This window comes from Juglans regia, chromosome 13 (assembly GCF_001411555.2).
Source record: "Juglans regia cultivar Chandler chromosome 13, Walnut 2.0, whole genome shotgun sequence".
Lineage (NCBI taxonomy): Eukaryota > Viridiplantae > Streptophyta > Magnoliopsida > Fagales > Juglandaceae > Juglans > Juglans regia.
The window spans coordinates 37,711,847-37,730,786 of NC_049913.1; the positions used below are offsets into that span (position 1 = coordinate 37,711,847).

Below are 18,940 nucleotides of genomic sequence, written 5' to 3' on the forward strand. Positions count from 1 at the left end.
AATTACTTTGATCAATCACATCAATAGAGTGTATAAAAAATAATTATACATAACAAAAATACAGAACTCTAACATCCAAACGGCGTCTTAATATCCATAAAGATGATCCATCCTTTGTTGAATGTAATATACCACTTAAACCCTAGGTATGGATAGGAATCAACTTTGAAACTAAACTACAAGAACCATATATATAAAACCTAACCATACGCACAATTCGGCCATGTGAAGAATACCGACATGCAGTACATTAGTACATTACTAATAGGTCAATGAAAAAATGGCTACCATCCCGAGAAAAATAAATTTGCATGGCACAACCAAGCAAATTAAGATGGTCCATACTCATAGGAGACATTATGCAGTATAGTCTTTAATGGCCAACCTACAACGACAAATAGTAGAATGGACCCTTTACCGGACATGAGCGACCCATGATTTGAGGTGATTTTAAAAATCATCGCTGAGGCTCTCCCTATGAAGTAAAAAACAGCACTCTTAATAATCACAAAGACCATTCCTTTTAGGCTAGATAGGTTGATTTCATTATCGAATACTGTCATAAAAGCCATCCAAAACCAAAACCATGCACAAACCTGTAAAATGGTGAATTACATCTATGATTTTTACTGATAAACGTCGTGTTTTCCATAGTTTTTAGCTGTGCATGGAGCTTGTCATGATGAAGGGAAAGGACAAAAGATGGAGTAAAAAGTGCATAGGACAGCAAATGCATGTGGCCATAATTCATAACCTCGACACATGATAGGCAACTATTTCATAACCTACCCTGTGTTTAATTTCTTTGGGTGGGGGTCTTCACTCCTTTTCTCTATGAAACTCGAGGTAAAGCATATTGACCATGTAATGCCAGTTTATCAATGCAGAGTTGGTGCACACCTACCTGTGTAACACATTACGTTTAGACAGTGAAATATTCTCAGGTATTTTATGAATATTAATAAAAAAATAATTATAGAATATTGAATAGTAATAAATAATAATAATAAATAGATAAAATAATAATAATAAATAATAAAATATTATAAAAATATTTAAAATATTATCAGTATCCAAACTATATTTCAATAACCCATTATCCTCACAAAAGGAATCATATACTACAACAATTTTTATAATATTTTATTAAACAGAATGTATTTTTGTAAAATTATATTATTTTTATAAGTTATTTTAAAAAATAATTTCCATTTAAAATAAGATTATGTAAAAAATTGTATGTGCGTACTTTTCTTATAAATAAATGTGACAAATTTCTACCTCAATAATATATTTAATATATTAATTCTTATTAATATTTTAATTAACTAAAAATCCATTTCCAGGGGCTTAGTTGCAGACTTGTAGTCAATAGTTTGGACTATAGTCCTAACGACCAAACATTAAAAGCCAACATCATAGAGGTATGATTATAAAGCTTCCCTATTAAATTCGAAAGTTTTTGAGCACAGAACTCAAGAGAGTACTATTTGAAAAAGAAAAAAAAAAGGAATATTTACAAATTATTTATGTTTTAGGGTTTGTTTATTTTGACAGTTAATCTCATAATATTTAATTGTTATAATTTTTTTAAATTTTTTATATAAAATAAAATAAATAATTTAATTTTTTTAAATTTTAAAATAAAAATAATATTAAAAAATTATTTAATTTTAATTTTAATTTATTTCATTTTATAAACTAGACCTTAATAAAATAGACAGGATAGCCCTTCATAATGTCCAATATATACGAGTGAGTGTTCGTTAATTCCAAACACTATAATCTAGCTTGTTCGTATAGGATATTTTATAATAGAATTTTGTTATATAATATTCACCACACTTTATATTTTATATTTTTTTAAATTTTTTAATATTTGTTTTAAAAATTTTTTTTTGAATTTTTTTTAAAATTTATTATTTATTATTTATATAATAAATATTTGATAAAAAAATAAAAATTAAAAAAATATAAAGGGTTGAATCTGAAGAGGTTACGAAGATATTATTCTTTATAATATGGATTATGTACTGTTTGTGCTAAAATATCTACCAATTCTGCTTCATCTCGCACGTGCTACTTTATTCAGCAAATAGAAAAAAAAAAAAGGTGAGAGTACATAACTTTGAAGTTCGAGACAGACACAAGACAGATTTAGCTCTGTTCAAAATAATTTATCACGAGAAATACAGGGGTAGCTGTGACAAATAGGACAGATAGAAGTCGGCCTGTCAAGTCGCTGTTCTTCTTTTATTGTTTTTCCTCAGTTTTTAACGTTAAATCACATCATTTCAGAATTCAGAGCAGCCATCCCCTCCTCTCTCTCCCTCCCTTATTTTACTCTTTCAGTTCTGACTTTCATCTTACAACACACTTTATCCTGTCATTTTCGTTAAGTGATTAAAAATTTGCCTTCTGTTTGTCTCGGCATTTGGTTAATCTTTTGTAAAGCTTAAGACCCATGTGCTTTTGTTTTGTTTGGTCTTGAAAGAAGAGACTGAGGAGAGGCCAATGGGAGAACGGAAAGTATCTATAAGTTACGGTAAACTCGCAAGCTAACCCTTTTACCCCCCAATAGCTCAGCTGTTATGCTTCTTTTTCTTCATTTATATAGCCAGAGAGAAATAAAGCAATAAAACTTTCATCCCCAACAGACAACAGCACTGAAGAAATGACTAAAGAAGAAGACTTTAAGCTCCTCAAGATCCAGGTCTCTCTCTCTCTCTCAAACCACATTCCTTCTGTCTTCATGTCTTTCTTTTTCTTTTATATATAATTATTTTACTATGAATACAGCAAATTCGGTGGGAATCTTCTTCTAGTATTGTTGTTTACTTTGTTTCTTTATCTTCATCTACAGACTTGTGTGCTCAAGGTGAATATACACTGTGATGGGTGTAAGCACAAAGTGAAGAAACTCCTTCAGAGGATTGAAGGTGCTCAGACTTTATTTTCGTCGTTATAGTTTTTTATTACGTGTTATCTTTCTCTCGTTGGAGTGTCAGTGTAAACTGCATTGTTTGCTCAATCAATGCACATATATTTTGCTTCTGATGTACGATCTTTTAAAGCTTGTTTGGTTGCTGAGAACATAAGTAAAGTGTAATTACCGAAAATACCAAAATCATAAAGCAAACTGTGCTTGTACTATGATTTCACTTTCTAATTAAGGTTAGCATCAAATTCAGATTAACGTCAACTTGAAGAAACTCCGCTTTTGTAACTCTGTGAGTTATATATATATATATATCACTCTATGGAAAGAATTATTTTCGTTGCGGCCGAGTGAACTATTGAACTGTCATTATCCCTTAACTGTTCAGAAAAAGAATAAAACTTCATCTCGCTGCCTATGACTAGCTAGTTTATTTACTTTTGAGAAAAGACCATGTCCATTTACTGTTCTTCAACTAAAGACAACACAGATAGTTACGGTTTTCGGGAGTAGACAGGCATAACTTTGGGGCAGTCTCTCACTAATTAGCCTTAAAACTTGAATCCAAGCATTTGTACTGTCTTTTTATGTTTAACCGTTTTACAGGAGTGTATTTAGTAAACATAGATGCGGAGCAGCAAAAAGTCACAGTTTCAGGAAGTGTAGATGCTTCCACTTTGATCAAGAAACTTGTTAGAGCTGGTAAACATGCAGAGCCTTGGTCTCAAAAGAACACTCAAAACCAAAAACAGATGAACAACTGCGTCAAAGATGCCAAGAACAACAAAAGTCAGAAGCCACTGTTGTTCAAAGGTCTTGAAGCCTTCAAAAATCAGCAAAAATTTCCTGCTTTTAGCTCTGAAGAAGAAGATGACTATTTTGATGACGTGGAAGAAGATGAGGAAGAGGATGAGCTGCGGTTTATCAGGGAGAAAGCTAACCAACTGAATCTCCTCAGGCAGCGGGCAATTGATGCAAACAATGCCAAAAAAGGTGTTGCAGCTATTGGTGCTGCTTCCAATAATGGAAAAATGAACAATGTCGGCAATGGGAATATTGGAAATGGAAAGAAAGCCAACACAGAACAGAATATGGGAATGAGGGCTAGTCCAGCTGGGATTGATCCGAAAACCCTGGCAGCTCTTAAAATTAACAGTGCTCATTTGGGTGGTGGGAACGTGAATGCTGGGGAAGGGAGAAGGGTGAGTGACCTCAATGGCATGATGGGTCTGGCTGGTTTTCATGGAAATGGGCTTAATGTTGCTTCTGCTGGTGCTGCTGCTTTAGGAGGCAATTCCAATGGTTTGGGAGGGTTTCAGGGGTCTTCTGCTGGGTTCCCTACTGGTGGATATGCCACCGGTCAATACCCATCATCCATGCTGATGAACATGAATGGCCACAACCATCCATCACCTATGATGATGAACATGCAGGCCAGGAATGCCATGCAACAACAACCCCAAATGATGTATCATCGGTCTCCCCATGTTCCCCCTACCACTGGCTATTACTACAATTATTCCCCTAGCCCCAACCCATACTCTTACACTGATCCTAATCACACTGGGCGTAACTCTGCAGCCTACATGTTCAGTGATGAGAACACAAACAGCTGTTCGATAATGTAATAGAAGGGTAAAAAAATAATATGTAGAGATAAAGTATGGTATTGACTTCAAATCCTTTGTAAGTGGAGTTGGTGGTTTTTGACTGTATTCTGCTGTCCGGAAGGGATGGGTTAGGATGGGATGCTGCACAAATCCTATCTGTGTATTGTGTAGTTGTTAAGATTGTGTTCCTTTTTTTTCTTTTCAACTCTTCATTCCTGTCCTTTTGCTCTTTAGCCGTTTCAGGACTGACTTGAGTGGTTTTAAGCCACAATACTTCTACTAGTAAATAAACCAAAGGAATGATGATTGATATAATTAATTCTAAGGGTGTTCTTGAAGACCATGGTCAAGCTTGAGTTCTTTAATACATCTATTTTACAGACGGGGAGACAGTGGATAGTGGATGTTCTAGTAACATGATGGCAGTGTGCAAGAGAGTTAAGAAAGCTTTGGTTAGACGATGAATCATGCTGTAAATACAGTTCTAAATGCAAGATTGGTAGGTGTGTATGACTTGAATGTGTATGGAGATTTCAACGACTGGACCACTACATTTTTCTCTGATTTTTTATGGTCCTTTTAGATGAAGAAAACAGACAGTGGTCCATACTAGAATATAGTTCCTTCCCTATTATAATGGTGTTAGCTCTCTCTTGTTTTATTGATTTTAAATGCAGGCACGCGACACCAAAGAAAAGAACGCTTAAAAATGGGACATGGACCAATAACTTGTCCGATCTATTATTTTATTCACCATAACGCCAATAAATTGACTGCAATTTTTGTGAAGCATCTTGATTCGGGTGGGGACTCTTAAAATACGGTGGCTTTCCCATCTCCCGACATCAATTGTTCTTCATGGTTTTTCTTGTAGTTTCAGTTTGTTTATTTCCCATCAATGGTTTTTCACGAGCCTGGTTTTAGGTTTTCCATCTGTTGCCAACTTGCTGTTTTGTATAAAGTATCCTCAGCCACGAGTGAGATTCTAGTAATAAAATTGGGATGGTGACAGTGTTGATAAGGAAACCCAGGTCGTCAAAAAGATGAAATGATGAGAAAAACCTCTTGTTCCCCAGCTGGCAAGCTGCGGAAATATATTGTAGTTTGTGTTGACGAGAAAGATGTTAAATATTTTAACATAAACATTTTTAGTTGGATCTTCAATTTTTTATGATCCACAGTAATAAATAATAAAAGTTAGAAAACGTAGGTCCTTCCATTATAGTTTGATAAATAATCTGACCTAACTATGAGAGAATGATCATCCTAACAACTTTACCTCCAAGTATCTTCCGATAGTTAGATGCGCAATGATATTATAGGTGAGAACCCTTAATCCATTTGTACAATTTATAGACTTCTGGCTATAAAAAAATTTAGAGAGTTTGTGTCTCACTATGATTAGATATAAAGTTATATCTTATCTCATAGAAGTTAATCTTATCCTATTGTAACTCATAAATTAAGTGATAAGTATTAATCTATTATAAACCCATTAGAATATGAGTGAATGAGACATAGAATTTAAATAAAACTCTTACAAAAGGTTGGCAAAATCAAGCATTGACATTGTATCTTCTTTGATTTTAGAGAGTTGCAGCAAGTAGAAAGGGGCAGCAATGTCGGGAGCAAAGGAGAAAAGGATACTAGAGGAATTTACTTGATGTGTATTTTGCATATCAGGAAAATTTATGAAATCTGTACAGAGACAAGTATATATGAAAATGAAAACGTGACTTTATACACCTGTGGCTTATTAGTCTGAAAGTATACTTCTTCTAACAAAGGCCAAGGCAAACTATGGATAACAGGGCAAAGTGCAATTATGCATGAATGTCCTTTGGTCCTAGCATTAAGGGTACGGTTGACAGCATCTAAAACTTTCATGATCCATGGAAGTAATCATGAAAATAGGTAGTTTGGTCTTTCTGCATTCTGAATGCAATGATGGCTGGAAACATCTCTCCCTTTAGAAAGAGCTGCAGAGGGAGATCAAATGTGAGAGAACAATGGCTACTAACCTCCAAGGATTCCTTATGTTTCTGTGTCCTGCATCTCGAATACTTGTTTTTCAGGAGTTGTTAGGTTTCTGTGATCATCTAGTTTATAATCATTAAACACCAAAAAAAGGTAACCAAGAGTTATTGTATTGTCACATATTACTACTAGAGCTTGTAACAGAGGTTCAACATGGTGGAAGTCAGCCAACTGGGTTTGTGGGTTCCATAAATGACAATTATTTCAAAAAGAAGGTTGCTGCCAGAGACTCCCGGCCCAGAAGAGAGACTGCCAAAGCCCTGAGAATTATCCCAGAGGGCCTACCAAATAATCAGGCTTCAAAAATATCTTAGAATATGATCTAATTAGTTCAGACATGATAGGTTTCCAATAAAATAAAAGTAAAAATAAAAAATCAGACATCATAGGACATCAAATGATAACAATTCTAGATCTACTACATTTTCTATCATTCCATCTTAAGGACTATTTATATATGATCAATCTATGTACCATTTAACGATCCAAGACTTTATTTCCTGCTTCTCTTTTTTGAGAATTCATTAAATTAAATTAAGGAAAATATTCACTTTGCAAAAAAATAAAAATAAAAATTATAAAAGTAAATTTACAAAACGATGTGCTTTAATATAAAACATTATATTTTAAAGTTTTTTTTTTTATTTATTGTCAAGTAAATTTGACATCTTACATCAAGTTAGTCAATTGTTAAGTTCAGTTTTATAAGATCTCTGGTAGATTTAACAATTTTATTGGATTAAAAAGAAATATAAGGAAAATGATCGAGTAGGTAATCCCAACAGAATATATACCTGTTATAATAAATATAGTCATAAAAGTAAAAATAAAGAAAAAACAACAATAGTTAGTTTGAGACCCCGATTGGTTTCACAAGAATCAAGACAGTCTCAACCCATCTCATCTCATTTTAACATCTAAATACGATTTAAATATAAACACTTTAATTTCAAATTTTTTAACTTTTTACATTTTTCATCTTATCATTAGCTAACTATTAAAACTTTTCCAAAATTCCAAACAAAGCATAAAATTCAATTTTTTCAAATCTCAAAATAAGAATTATATTAAAAAATATATATTCTAATAATATTTTAACTTTATGATATTTTTGTTCAATTTTTTCTTTCTCATTTTTCAAAAAATCCCATAAAATATTTTAACTCAAATTATTTTACAATTATTCACAAACTATCTTATTATTATTTATAAATTTCTATCTCATCTTATTTGTGTAATATTCAAACGAGGCTTGAGTGTATGCTCCTCAATTGAACTGAAAACAAACATTAAAAAAATAAAAAAAAAATCAGTTTTTAATACAATCCCACCAAGTAATTAATGATCCAATAGGTGTTATATGTTAATTCAAGATCTCTCTTTATTAGCCATTTATCATCTTATTATAACCGAATAGGTGCTAATATCCTAGTTCTAAAAAATAAAAGAGACATTTATTAAATGGCTGAGATGTTTATTTGGTAATAAATTAATAAAAAAAAATGGTCGATAATGTTTCACCAAACATGGCACTTAGTTCTCACAACAGCTAGCTAGTGCTTTACACTTTGGATATCCACAAGAAAATTAGGAAAAACAAATGTTAAAAGAAAAATGAAATCTAACTCATGACTATGGGCCAAGAAAAAATAGAATAATACTCATGGCTATGGAACAAAGATTTAGAAAATATTACCTAACTACAGTAAACCAGCATTCTATCTACTTCAGTCATTTTCACAAGAAGCCCCACCAAAAGTGCTGGAGGAGCACTTCTAGTTAATATAGACTTGTTTGGATAGAAAAGTTATCTCTTTTTATTTTATTATTGTATTTTTTAAAAATTTTTACACAAAATATCATAAATAATTTAACTCTTTTAAATATCAAAATAATAATAATATTAAAAAATAATATTCGAACGATATTTTATTCAACTCATCTAAAACCATCTCATCTCATCTTATCGTATCTCACTATCCGAGCCCATAATGATCTCCATGTCCATATTTAAGTAATTTTTCATTTAGTTGTTTATATATATATTATTTTTCTTGAGTAAGGGAAAAAATAGTTTTGAGATTGCAAATTAAAGAAAGAAAATATATTTGCAATAGTGAATTTTTCCAAACTTTCAAATAAATTACAAAATTCAAAATTTTCAAATCTCAAAATAAAAATAATATTAATAAATTATATTCTAACAATATTTTAACTTTCTAATATTTTTATTCAAAATTTTCTCTCTTATTTTTCAAAAAATCTCATTAAATATCTTAACTCAAATCATTTTGCTATTATTCATAAACTATCTTAACTATTTATAAATTTCTATCTCATCTCATCTATGTACCCAAATGAAAGCTTGAGTCTATGGTCCTCAGTTGAACTGAAAACCACCATAAAAAATTAAAAATCAGTTTTTAATACAATCCCACCAAGTGGTTAATGATCCACTACTTGTTATATGTTAATTCATGATATCTCTTTATTAGCCGTATATCATCTTATTATAACATCCTAGTACTAAAAAATAAAACAGACATTTACTAAATGGCTGAGATGTTTATTTGGTAATAAATTAATAAAAAAATGGTCGATAATGCTTCACTAAACATGGCACTTAGTTCTCACAACAGCTAGCTAGTGCTTTACACTTCGGATATCCACAAGAAAATTAGGAAAAACAAATCTTTAAAAAAAAAAAGAATGTAATCTAACTCATGACTATGGGCCAAGAAAAAATAGAATAATACTCATCACTATGGAACAAAGATATAGAAAATATTACGTACCTACACATCTGCATTCTATCAACTTCAGTCATTTTCATACGAAGCCCCACCAAAACCGCTTGAGGAGCACTTCTAGTCAATAGGGTTTGGATAGAAAAACAATCTTATCTCATCAAATATTATTATTATTATAATTTTTTTAAATTTTTACATAAAATATAATAAATAATTTAATTTTTTTAAATCTCAAAATAATAATAATATTAAAAAATAATATTTTAATAATATTTTATTTAACTCATCTAAAACTATCTTATCTCATCTTATTATCCAAACAATTACATAACGATCTCCATGTCCATATGTAAGTAATTTTTCATTTCATTGTTTTTATGTATATTTTTTTTCCTTGAGCAAGGGAAAAAACAGTTCTGAGATCGCAAACTAAGGTTGTGTTTGGATGTTGAAGTGAGTTGAGTTGAGATTATAAAATATTGTTAGAATATTATTTTTTAATATTATTATTATTTTGAGATTTGAAAAAATTGAATTGTTTATTATATTTTGTATTGAAATTTAAAAAAGTTGTAATGATGAGTTGAGATGAGTTGAGAGAATTTGAGGAACCAAACGAAGCCTAAAGAAATATACATACAACCTTTCGAATTAATCCCCATTTTGACAAAACAGGAGTTTATATTTTCAAAAGGAAATGTTTTGGATTCCGAATTCGAAATCTAAAATGTGTTTCGAATGTAATTTTTTTTTATTGATGATTAAAAAAATATTTTTTAATGATGTTATAATTTTTTTATTTTTTTAAATAATGTTTATAATGATTAAAAAATATATAAAAAAATAAAAAATAAAAAACCTATTCGGGACACAAAATGGATTCTGAATTCGGTACCCATAGCAGTTTCCATTTTCAAAAGCACACTGCATTGTCTACACAAACCAGAGAAAAGTCTGGCCCCCACATGTAGAATCGAAGGATTGGGAGGACTTCTTGTGCTGATGTGATGCTCTTTGCCCCCACAATTTTGGCTGTATTTTGAATTTTCTGTGGACAATTTAAAGACTCGTATACAAATGATAAGAGAAGATTCAACCAAGCTATGACATTTTAATTTATAACCAATCATTGTTTTGGTCCCATCAAACATGTGGCCTGTTTTCACCTTGATATTATTTGAAGAATAGTGTTATATATATTTATAATTTTATTTATACTTTTATTTACAACTTACAATATGTCAATACTCATTTTATTAGTTTTTTTTTTTTAAATTTAAATTTTATGATTTTTAGCATATCAATAACTGACATGTGAAGAAGTAAATTTTTTATAAATTTTTTTTTAAGTACATTTAACATATTCCTTATTTGAATTCTTCTGTTTGATGCATGTACTTACAGTTTTATTTATATTTTTACTTACAAGACTCATTTTATTAATTTTCTTTTGAAATTATGAAATTTGAATTTTAAATTTCATAATTTTCAACATATCAATAATTGATATATGAAAAAGTAAGTTTTTTTTTAAGTACATTTAACATTTTCCTTATTTGAATTCTTCCGTTTGATGCTTCAAAAGCAGTAAGCAAACATGGAGCATTTGATATTCAATTTTCCCAAATCTCTTACTCACAACATCAAGCTCTGCTAGTACTTAAGCTCCATTCTTGACTTTCCCACAGAGAGACCAGAAAATTAATGAGTTTGAGAGGAAAATGCATGATATTTTGGCACTAGCAGCTATTACTATATCCTCCACATCCAAACAAGATTATTATTTCATTTGAAAATCAACTTTCCTTGATCTTGCCAGTGATTGATTCTTTGTGGTCCGTCTAATCAATTACATTCACATTCTTGTCTTCCACCAAGTGCATGTCACCCTCGTCATCATTCTCCTCTAATGCGATTCACTTTTTTTTTTTTTTTTTGGTCATGTAAAACCTTTTCGTTTATTTAATTTCCATTTTTTAAAAAATCTAGACAGAATCTAAAGTACTTATTTCATTTATAACGTCTTAATAGAAGGTCCAAATCATATATCTTATATTTTAAAAAGATTAGTTAATGATATAATTAGACTGTTAATAAAAAATTATAAAGATCAATAAATTCTTCGAAATTAAAGTGGATCCAATACACCAACTACTAGTATTCTGTATCAGTTAATTATTGCATTGTTACGGAAAGAATACAACCAATTTTCTTAACATACAAAATACAAAAAAGGCATATTGTTTATAGCTCCGAAATACAACAACCATTGGAAAGCGGAGGTCATGAGGACTCGAACTTGTTGGAAATTAGAGATATTAAACTCATTAATTAACTTGGAATTAGAAAAACAGAAAATATCGACGAGTTTGTCCAGCGAGCATGGCCATCATCTCTCTACAGAATCGAACAGAACTTCGTTGTGCAATTAGATAATAAAACAAAAAGACCTGTCCAAATTCCCACCATTCATTTATTACACAGGAGAAGTACTATTAATCACATTAGGAAAGTCACCTGATCGTATTGATCTCAAGGTTCATACTCCAAAACAAAAATGCAGAAAGCTAATTCAGTCATGTTGGGTTTTTGGGTCTCCCTACTAATCCTTGCATCAAGTAAGTCATTGTTTCTGATCTCTCCTGTGTCTTCAATACGTCACATGCATTGCATCCTGTGTGCACAGATGGTTTAAATTACTCTTCCTGGTTTTGAAAGCAAGAAACTTCTTTATATTCAAGATTTTTTGCTCTCTTTTCCGAAGATTATAAACTTAGCTTCTGATATTTGCAATTTGTTGGGAGCCAAGTTCATGATTTTGACTTAGTTTGCGATAAATGGAAGAATTTAGATGTGGGATTATTGATGTAACAATCAATGCATTAAGCTCCAAAATCTTTTAGAATTAAAAGAGACGCCTTTCGCAATGTAAAAGTCCAAGTAGTGTTACAAGTCCAAGCTACAGATGTAGTCCACTCTAAAGTAATAGGACTAGACCAAGTGTACCCATCGAAGAACATGTAATGGAAGTAAAATTGGAGAATTTCATTGGAATAATTGAAGTAAAAAAAGAAAAAAGAAGTGCACGAGAAGATGCCACGGAGGGGGGAAAGTGAAAGTCACGGATGTTCTGGAAATGAACAGGTCTTTAATCTTTATTCTCTCGCTTTCCCTCTGTGAAACATCAAAGGTCCACCAACGAGAAAAAAAAGAGCCTGCTTTCTTCTCACACTAAGATTCCCTCAGATAATAATGCAAAAAATCTAATTTCGAACATAAATACCACAAAAACCTCACTCACTCTTCCATCAAATCTCTCTCTCTCTCTCTCTCTCCGGTGTTCTAGCATGCAAACAAGAGATGATCATCACTGAGAGAATTATGCTATCTAATCTTCTTTCTGTTGTTATTTTAGGACTGCTCACAACTTCATGGGGAGAAGACAGGCTTTTGGACCCATCCAGGTTGGAAATGTTTGTGGATGAGCTTCCAGACATGCCCAAAATCCAAGGCTTTCATGTTGTGTCTGGTGTTCTCAAGTCCAAATCACTGAAGATTGGCATGTTCAAGAAGAAATGGGTAAGTAAGACACCTTTTTCATACGGTTTCAGTTTCTACTGTCAAAACTCAATATAGAAGAAGTTCATTTCTCGTCCTTTCTTGGTTTAGATACATTCTAGGATAGCACAACACTTGAGATAAATTAGTCACCGGCCCGCCACTTTTGAGGGCATCAATCATCGTGGCACTCAATGTTCTTGATTGCAGAAAAAGCAATCTCCATGAAGCTTTGAGACCATCAATATCTCTGTTGCTTAGCTTTTTCTCCATGTTTTTTATTAGTTTCCTACTGACTGAGAGAGGAATAGAAAACTGTGTCAAAGTGACTTTTCTTCTCTCTTTTCCTTCTTCCCACCAAATTATAAATGACAAAAACCAATGGCCAAACCATTCCGTACACATATCACCCTGCCCCCTTCCCTCCTCCCCCCACCTCTCGGCCACTGGTAAAGCTACTTTGCCAACTGAATATCTCTAGCCTGGATCATGAACTAGCCCATGATATGTTGCTCCCTTCCACTTTACAGCACACCTCTGCACTTACCCATGAGGTTAAATATTGCAGTACTTGATTCACTAATCCTTTTCCAATATACAACTTCCAAATAATAAGAAGATTAGTTCTGTTGACCCATGACTATGTGAATCGTTGGTTGTGGTTTGGTTTTGCAGAAATTCCATCGAGATCTACCCCCGACCCCGGTGTTTGCCTACGGTCTGACCAAGGACACGGCAACTGTTCCTGGTCCAACAATCGAGGCCCTTCATGGAGTTGACACATACGTGACGTGGAGAAATCACCTCTCTAGAAAGCATATACTTCCTTGGGACCCAACCATCCCAACAGCCATGCCAGCTAACAAGAAGGGGATTCCCACGGTGGTTCATCTCCACGGTGGCATCGATGAGCCCGAGAGTGATGGAAACTCAAACTCCTGGTTCACCTCTGGATTCAAAGCAAGAGGGCCCACCTGGACCAAGAAAAAGTATCATTATCACAACCAACAACACCCTGGTAATTTATGGTACCATGATCATGCCATGGGATTGACTAGGATCAACCTCCTAGCTGGCTTGATTGGGGCTTATATTATTCGTCACCCGGATGTGGAGACGCCACTTGGACTCCCTAGCGGCGATGAATTCGATCGGCCGTTGATCGTTTTCGATCGAGGCTTTCGCACTGATGGTTCCATATACATGAATTCCACCGGAAACAATCCCTCCATACATCCTCAGTGGCAGCCTGAATATTTTGGTGATGCCATCATAGTAAATGGCAAAGCTTGGCCACGTATGACCGTGCGACGTCGGAAATACAGGTTTCGAATTATCAATGCAAGCAACGCTAGATTTTTTAGGTTCTTTTTCACCAACGGCTTGAGATTCATCCACGTGGGGTCCGATTCAGCTTATCTTAATGAGCCGGTGACGACCAATGAGATTTTACTGGGGCCATCTGAGATCACTGACGTGGTTGTTGACTTTTCCATGTCAGAGAATGACTCTGCTATCCTGGCCAACAATGCATCCTATCCCTACCCATCGGGGGATCCAGTCAACGAAGTGAATAGCAAGGTCGTCAAGTTTGATATCCTCAATCATCAAGAAATCGACACGTGGCGAGTTCCCAAGAAGCTGATTGAATACCCAGCTCCATCTTTATCCAGTGTATCGCGCACACGGTATATCGCTATGTATGAGTACACGAGCGATATCGACGAGCCAATTCATCTGTACTTAAATGGGAAACCGTACGAGGCACCCGTTACGGAGACTCCTAGAGTGGGGACCACCGAGATCTGGAACATAATCAATCTGACAGAGGATAATCATCCTCTGCACATACATCTTGGACTCTTTAAGACGTTGGATCAAACAGGGCTGGTGAATTTGGAAGAGTTCAAGAGCTGCATGACGAAAATCAACAATGCGATCAAGTGCCAAATAAGCAAGCATGCCCGCGGCAAAAAGATAGAGGTGCTGGCTCACGAAAAGGGGTGGAAGAACGTGTACAAGATGACACCCGGAGTAGTGACAAGGATCCTAGTCAAGTTTTCTTACATACACTCGAACGCATCGTACGCCTTTGATGCAACTTCAGAGCCTGGATACGTATATCATTGCCACGTAAGTATTCATCTGACATCTTCTCCGATATTTAGAAAAAAGAAAGAAAAAGAAAATAGGAAAATCTGCGTTTTCCAATAAAATTTTGCCGTCACGGGTCTCCTTTAGTTTCTGAAAAAGCTCATTGGCTGTGTCCTTTGCGTGCCTCTAAAATGGCCATTGGCCCGGCTGGGCGGCGCGACTACCAAAGTCAAGCTTCGTGTGTTAAGGCGCGTTTGGTTACTCGGACGTTAAATTCGATTCAGATTAATACCTTTTTTTTAATATTTAAATGTTTAACTCTCAAATTATTAAATTTATTTTAATTTAAAATTTTTTTATATATAAGACCTATAATTTTTTTTAATTTAACACCTTTTTATATATGAAATTTATAATATTTTTTAACTTCATATAAATACTTTTAAATTCATCTTAATATCTAAACATATCTAAAATCATCTTAAATAAATTTCACAGAATTCATTCTACCATCTTAATCCACGGGATTACACATCTTGAGACTAGAATTTGGACTCATGGGTAGAAAGTAGCACCACCCTTGCTTGAAATGCTGCATCGAAATAGATATGTTAAGAATGTGAAATATTTCATGTATTTTATAATAGAAAAAAAAATTTACACATCAAGTAACACCAGTTTCTAAGTTTATTTATATAAGATTTTTATGTAAACTAAACATTAATTTCTGTTTACTCAGCCTCGTAAGCTTTCGAAGCAAATTAAAATTGAATCGGGAAATCTTCATTTCCTTTTTATTGATGGAAAAATCTTCTCTTCGAATTAAATTGCAGATCTTGGATCATGAAGACAATGTGATGATGAGGCCCTTGAAATTCTTGAATTGAGAAGAATATCCACAGATATAGTATGTAGAGAGCCAATGCATATTGATTTTTGTAAGTCATTTTTCTTTACTAATCTTGCTATGTTCTCTTATTTTGTTTTTAGAGACAAATTCCTTTTTCCATCTTTAAGCTTTTCTTACTCTAGATCAGCTTTGAGAAACTAAGAAATAATCCTGTCAATGGAGTGGTTAGAATGTGTGTTTCTTTAAGGAATGGTGGTTTTTTTTAAGAAACAGAAGATATTGTAGTTTCAAGTTTAAATTGGGGGACATTAGCTGTTAATCACTGAAGTAAAAACTCTAATGTCAGACCGATTTATATTGTAACAAATGAGGCACCATTTGACCGGGAAATGCTGATTCAATGATCAAGTTCATCTTTGGACTCCGCATCCTGCCCGGCTTCTTAAGTCTAAAGTCATATCAGAGTTAGATTCTACGTTTACGTGTGATCCTTCGCCAACTTGAAACTGGGGAACGTGATCTTTTGCCAACTTGAAATTGGGAAACAAATCATCAATGAAAGATTACTCATTCAATTATAATAAAAAAAATAATATTAGATACAAGTTTAGGACTTATAAATTCTATGCAGTTCTTTAGAAGAAGTAGACCTCATTGTAAAAAAAGTCTCTTTTTTTTTTAAAAAAAAAAAAAAAGAAAAGAAAAAACTATGTGTACATATCCGCAAAACATATTTCACCTCTTATATTTATAGAAACTATTGAGTGGAGCCACAATCTTCATTATATAATTGATGTTTCATTTATAACTATTGCCATGTCTTTACCATCAAGTTGGTAGCTCAGTTTGTATGAGCTAGCATTTCATAGCTTCGAGGTTAGGAGATCGAGTCAGGATATAAGTTGAAACTACTTGTGGTAGTAAAATTTGACCTTTGGGTCATAAGATGGGCTTTAAATCAGCTGAATATTTTAGGGGTGCTATGGTGACGGGCTCTCCCTTGGGACAGTAGCCACGACTCAAACTGAACATTCCACAGGAAGAATGGGGCTCCTATAGTCACGCTCAGAGATGGTTGTTACGTTGGTTGCCTCCGCCTCCCCATTTCTTGAGAAAAAAAATACTAATGTCATGTCTTTGAGCACCAGTTTCAATTTGTTTTCCACAACTTGTCCCATAGGCTATTTTGTGGAGAACGAATTACCCATGGACCATGTTGTTTAAATGAAGAGTAATGCTACTCATCATCCCAATTCTCATCATCTTATGATGTGAAATTAGATGATTGAATATTATTTATTATTATATTTAATTTGTGAACCTATCATGCTGGTCTGAGTGGGTTTGGCATGCTGCGTTACCCAAGAAGTATTCGGTTATGATGTGGAAGGCGTTTCATGGTCGTCTCAGCGTTGATGCTCTTGTAAGGCAACTGTGTATTCATTTGGTTTCAAAGTGTGAATGTTGTGTTGGGGGGGGGGGGTTTGGAAGACTTGATCATGTCTTGGCTAATGGAATGGAATGGTTGCAAATAGGAGTGTAATCGGTTCGGTTCGATCCGGTTTTGGATAAAATCTAGAACCGAACCGGTATGTACCGGTTTTGTATTTTTCAAAACCGATTATGCACCGGTTACCCTCCTAAACCGGTACTTCCGGTTTTACCGGTTTTCGGTCTGGTTCGGTTTGGTTTTTCGATTTTTTTAAAATGTAAATTTCACAATTTGTTATTAAAAATTTGTTTATAAAAAAAAAAAATTGATTTAAAAAAAATTGTTTTATATTTTTATTAATATATTAGACTATATAATAGTATTAATATTAGACTATTGGTATAGTTATAGGTTATATATTAGTATTAGTTATAAACTTTTAGTGATTTAATATTAACATTTTATGTAATAATTTATAAATTATAATAAGAAATTATTTCATATATGAATATATATATATTATATATAAAATTTCACATAAAAATTTATAATTATATATTATATATAAAACTTATATATATTACTATTTAATATATATAAAATATTTTGTATAAAACTTATATATAAAAATATTTTTTTTTTTATTTTTTTTAATCAACTGGTCTGGTCCGGGCCAAAAAATCTCGGAACTGGAACCAGCCGGTTTTTATATTTTAAAAACCAGTTCCGGACCGGACCGGACCGGTTTTCCGATTTGAGTTTACACCCCTAGTTGCAAAGGAAATATGGCGCCGAGCTTCCGTGCAAGTTGGCATTCCTTTTGACCCTTATTGACCTTAGAAAGAAAAAGTTGAGTTATGGTTCCGTCATGTTACAAACTCATCACAAAAATGTAATTTACTTGGTCTCTGGCCTTCTATTTTAACATGGGATCTCTGGCTTTGGCGTTGCAAGGCACGCATGGAAGGATATATGGCTTCAGTGGAGTCCCTTTGACATTCAATCATGGCTATTGTTGCACAAGTGGGGATTCGGCTTAAGGCTGGTAAGAAGCTCTTAATGGGGGATGAAAAGGTGTTAGCTGATTTTTCTATTCCAGTAAAAGCTCCAAAAAATAAGTGGGTGGTTATTGTTAGATGGAAAAGACCGGCACAATAGTGGTATAAGCTGAATGTTGATGGTAGTTGTTTGGGTAACCCAGGTCAAATGGGGGCGGGGGGAGTAATACGGGATGATGTCGGTCGGTTGGTGTTGGCCTTCTCGTCTAGTTTGGGTCATGGTACTAGTAATTCGGCGGAGCTTAAGGCTCTTCTTTTTGGGTTGAGACACTGTAGGGAGCTTGGCATAAAAAAAGTGGAAGTTGAATAGGACTCACTTTTGGTGGTATATTGGCTACAACCAAAGCGATGTGGGATATTGTATCTTGAGGATTATTGAGATGAGATTCAGGAGATTCTTTCACCAATGCAATGTGTGGTTTGGCGTGTTTTTAGAGAGTGTAATGCGAGAGCTGATCACTTAGCTCGATTGGCTACAGATTTGGTCTCTAGGACATGGGTGCAGTTCGGAGAGCTTCCTCATCTTCTCAAAAGAATTTTGAATTTAGATCGGTTAGGGCTAGGGGTGTCAAATCGTGTTAACGGGTCGTGTTCGTATCGTGTCGGAATATCT

General features: G+C 33.6%; 2 protein-coding genes across 2 annotated transcripts; both read left to right on the forward strand.

Moving 5' to 3' along the window:
* The first annotated feature begins 2,352 nt into the window (after window positions 1-2,352).
* Window positions 2,353-4,886, forward strand: LOC109008120 (heavy metal-associated isoprenylated plant protein 37-like). Its single transcript, XM_018988106.2, has 3 exons — window positions 2,353-2,713; window positions 2,864-2,939; window positions 3,545-4,886. The coding sequence occupies exons 1-3, from the start codon at window positions 2,675-2,677 to the stop codon at window positions 4,564-4,566; spliced, it is 1,137 nt and encodes a 378-aa protein (XP_018843651.1). The 5' UTR covers window positions 2,353-2,674; the 3' UTR covers window positions 4,567-4,886.
* A 7,698-nt stretch (window positions 4,887-12,584) lies between these two features.
* Window positions 12,585-16,156, forward strand: LOC109008129 (multicopper oxidase LPR2). Its single transcript, XM_035684586.1, has 3 exons — window positions 12,585-12,914; window positions 13,569-15,026; window positions 15,821-16,156. The coding sequence occupies exons 1-3, from the start codon at window positions 12,696-12,698 to the stop codon at window positions 15,872-15,874; spliced, it is 1,731 nt and encodes a 576-aa protein (XP_035540479.1). The 5' UTR covers window positions 12,585-12,695; the 3' UTR covers window positions 15,875-16,156.
* Window positions 16,157-18,940: the final 2,784 nt, after the last annotated feature.

Coding starts and splice junctions, on each gene's coding strand:
- LOC109008120 (XM_018988106.2), top strand. CDS start 2,675: ATGACTAAAGAAGAAGACTTTAAGCTCCTCAAGATCCAG. Junction 2,714..2,863: donor TTAAGCTCCTCAAGATCCAG/GTCTCTCTCTCT, acceptor CTTCATCTACAG/ACTTGTGTGCTCAAGGTGAA. Junction 2,940..3,544: donor ACTCCTTCAGAGGATTGAAG/GTGCTCAGACTT, acceptor ACCGTTTTACAG/GAGTGTATTTAGTAAACATA.
- LOC109008129 (XM_035684586.1), top strand. CDS start 12,696: ATGATCATCACTGAGAGAATTATGCTATCTAATCTTCTTTCTGTTGTT. Junction 12,915..13,568: donor GCATGTTCAAGAAGAAATGG/GTAAGTAAGACA, acceptor TTGGTTTTGCAG/AAATTCCATCGAGATCTACC. Junction 15,027..15,820: donor GATACGTATATCATTGCCAC/GTAAGTATTCAT, acceptor ATTAAATTGCAG/ATCTTGGATCATGAAGACAA.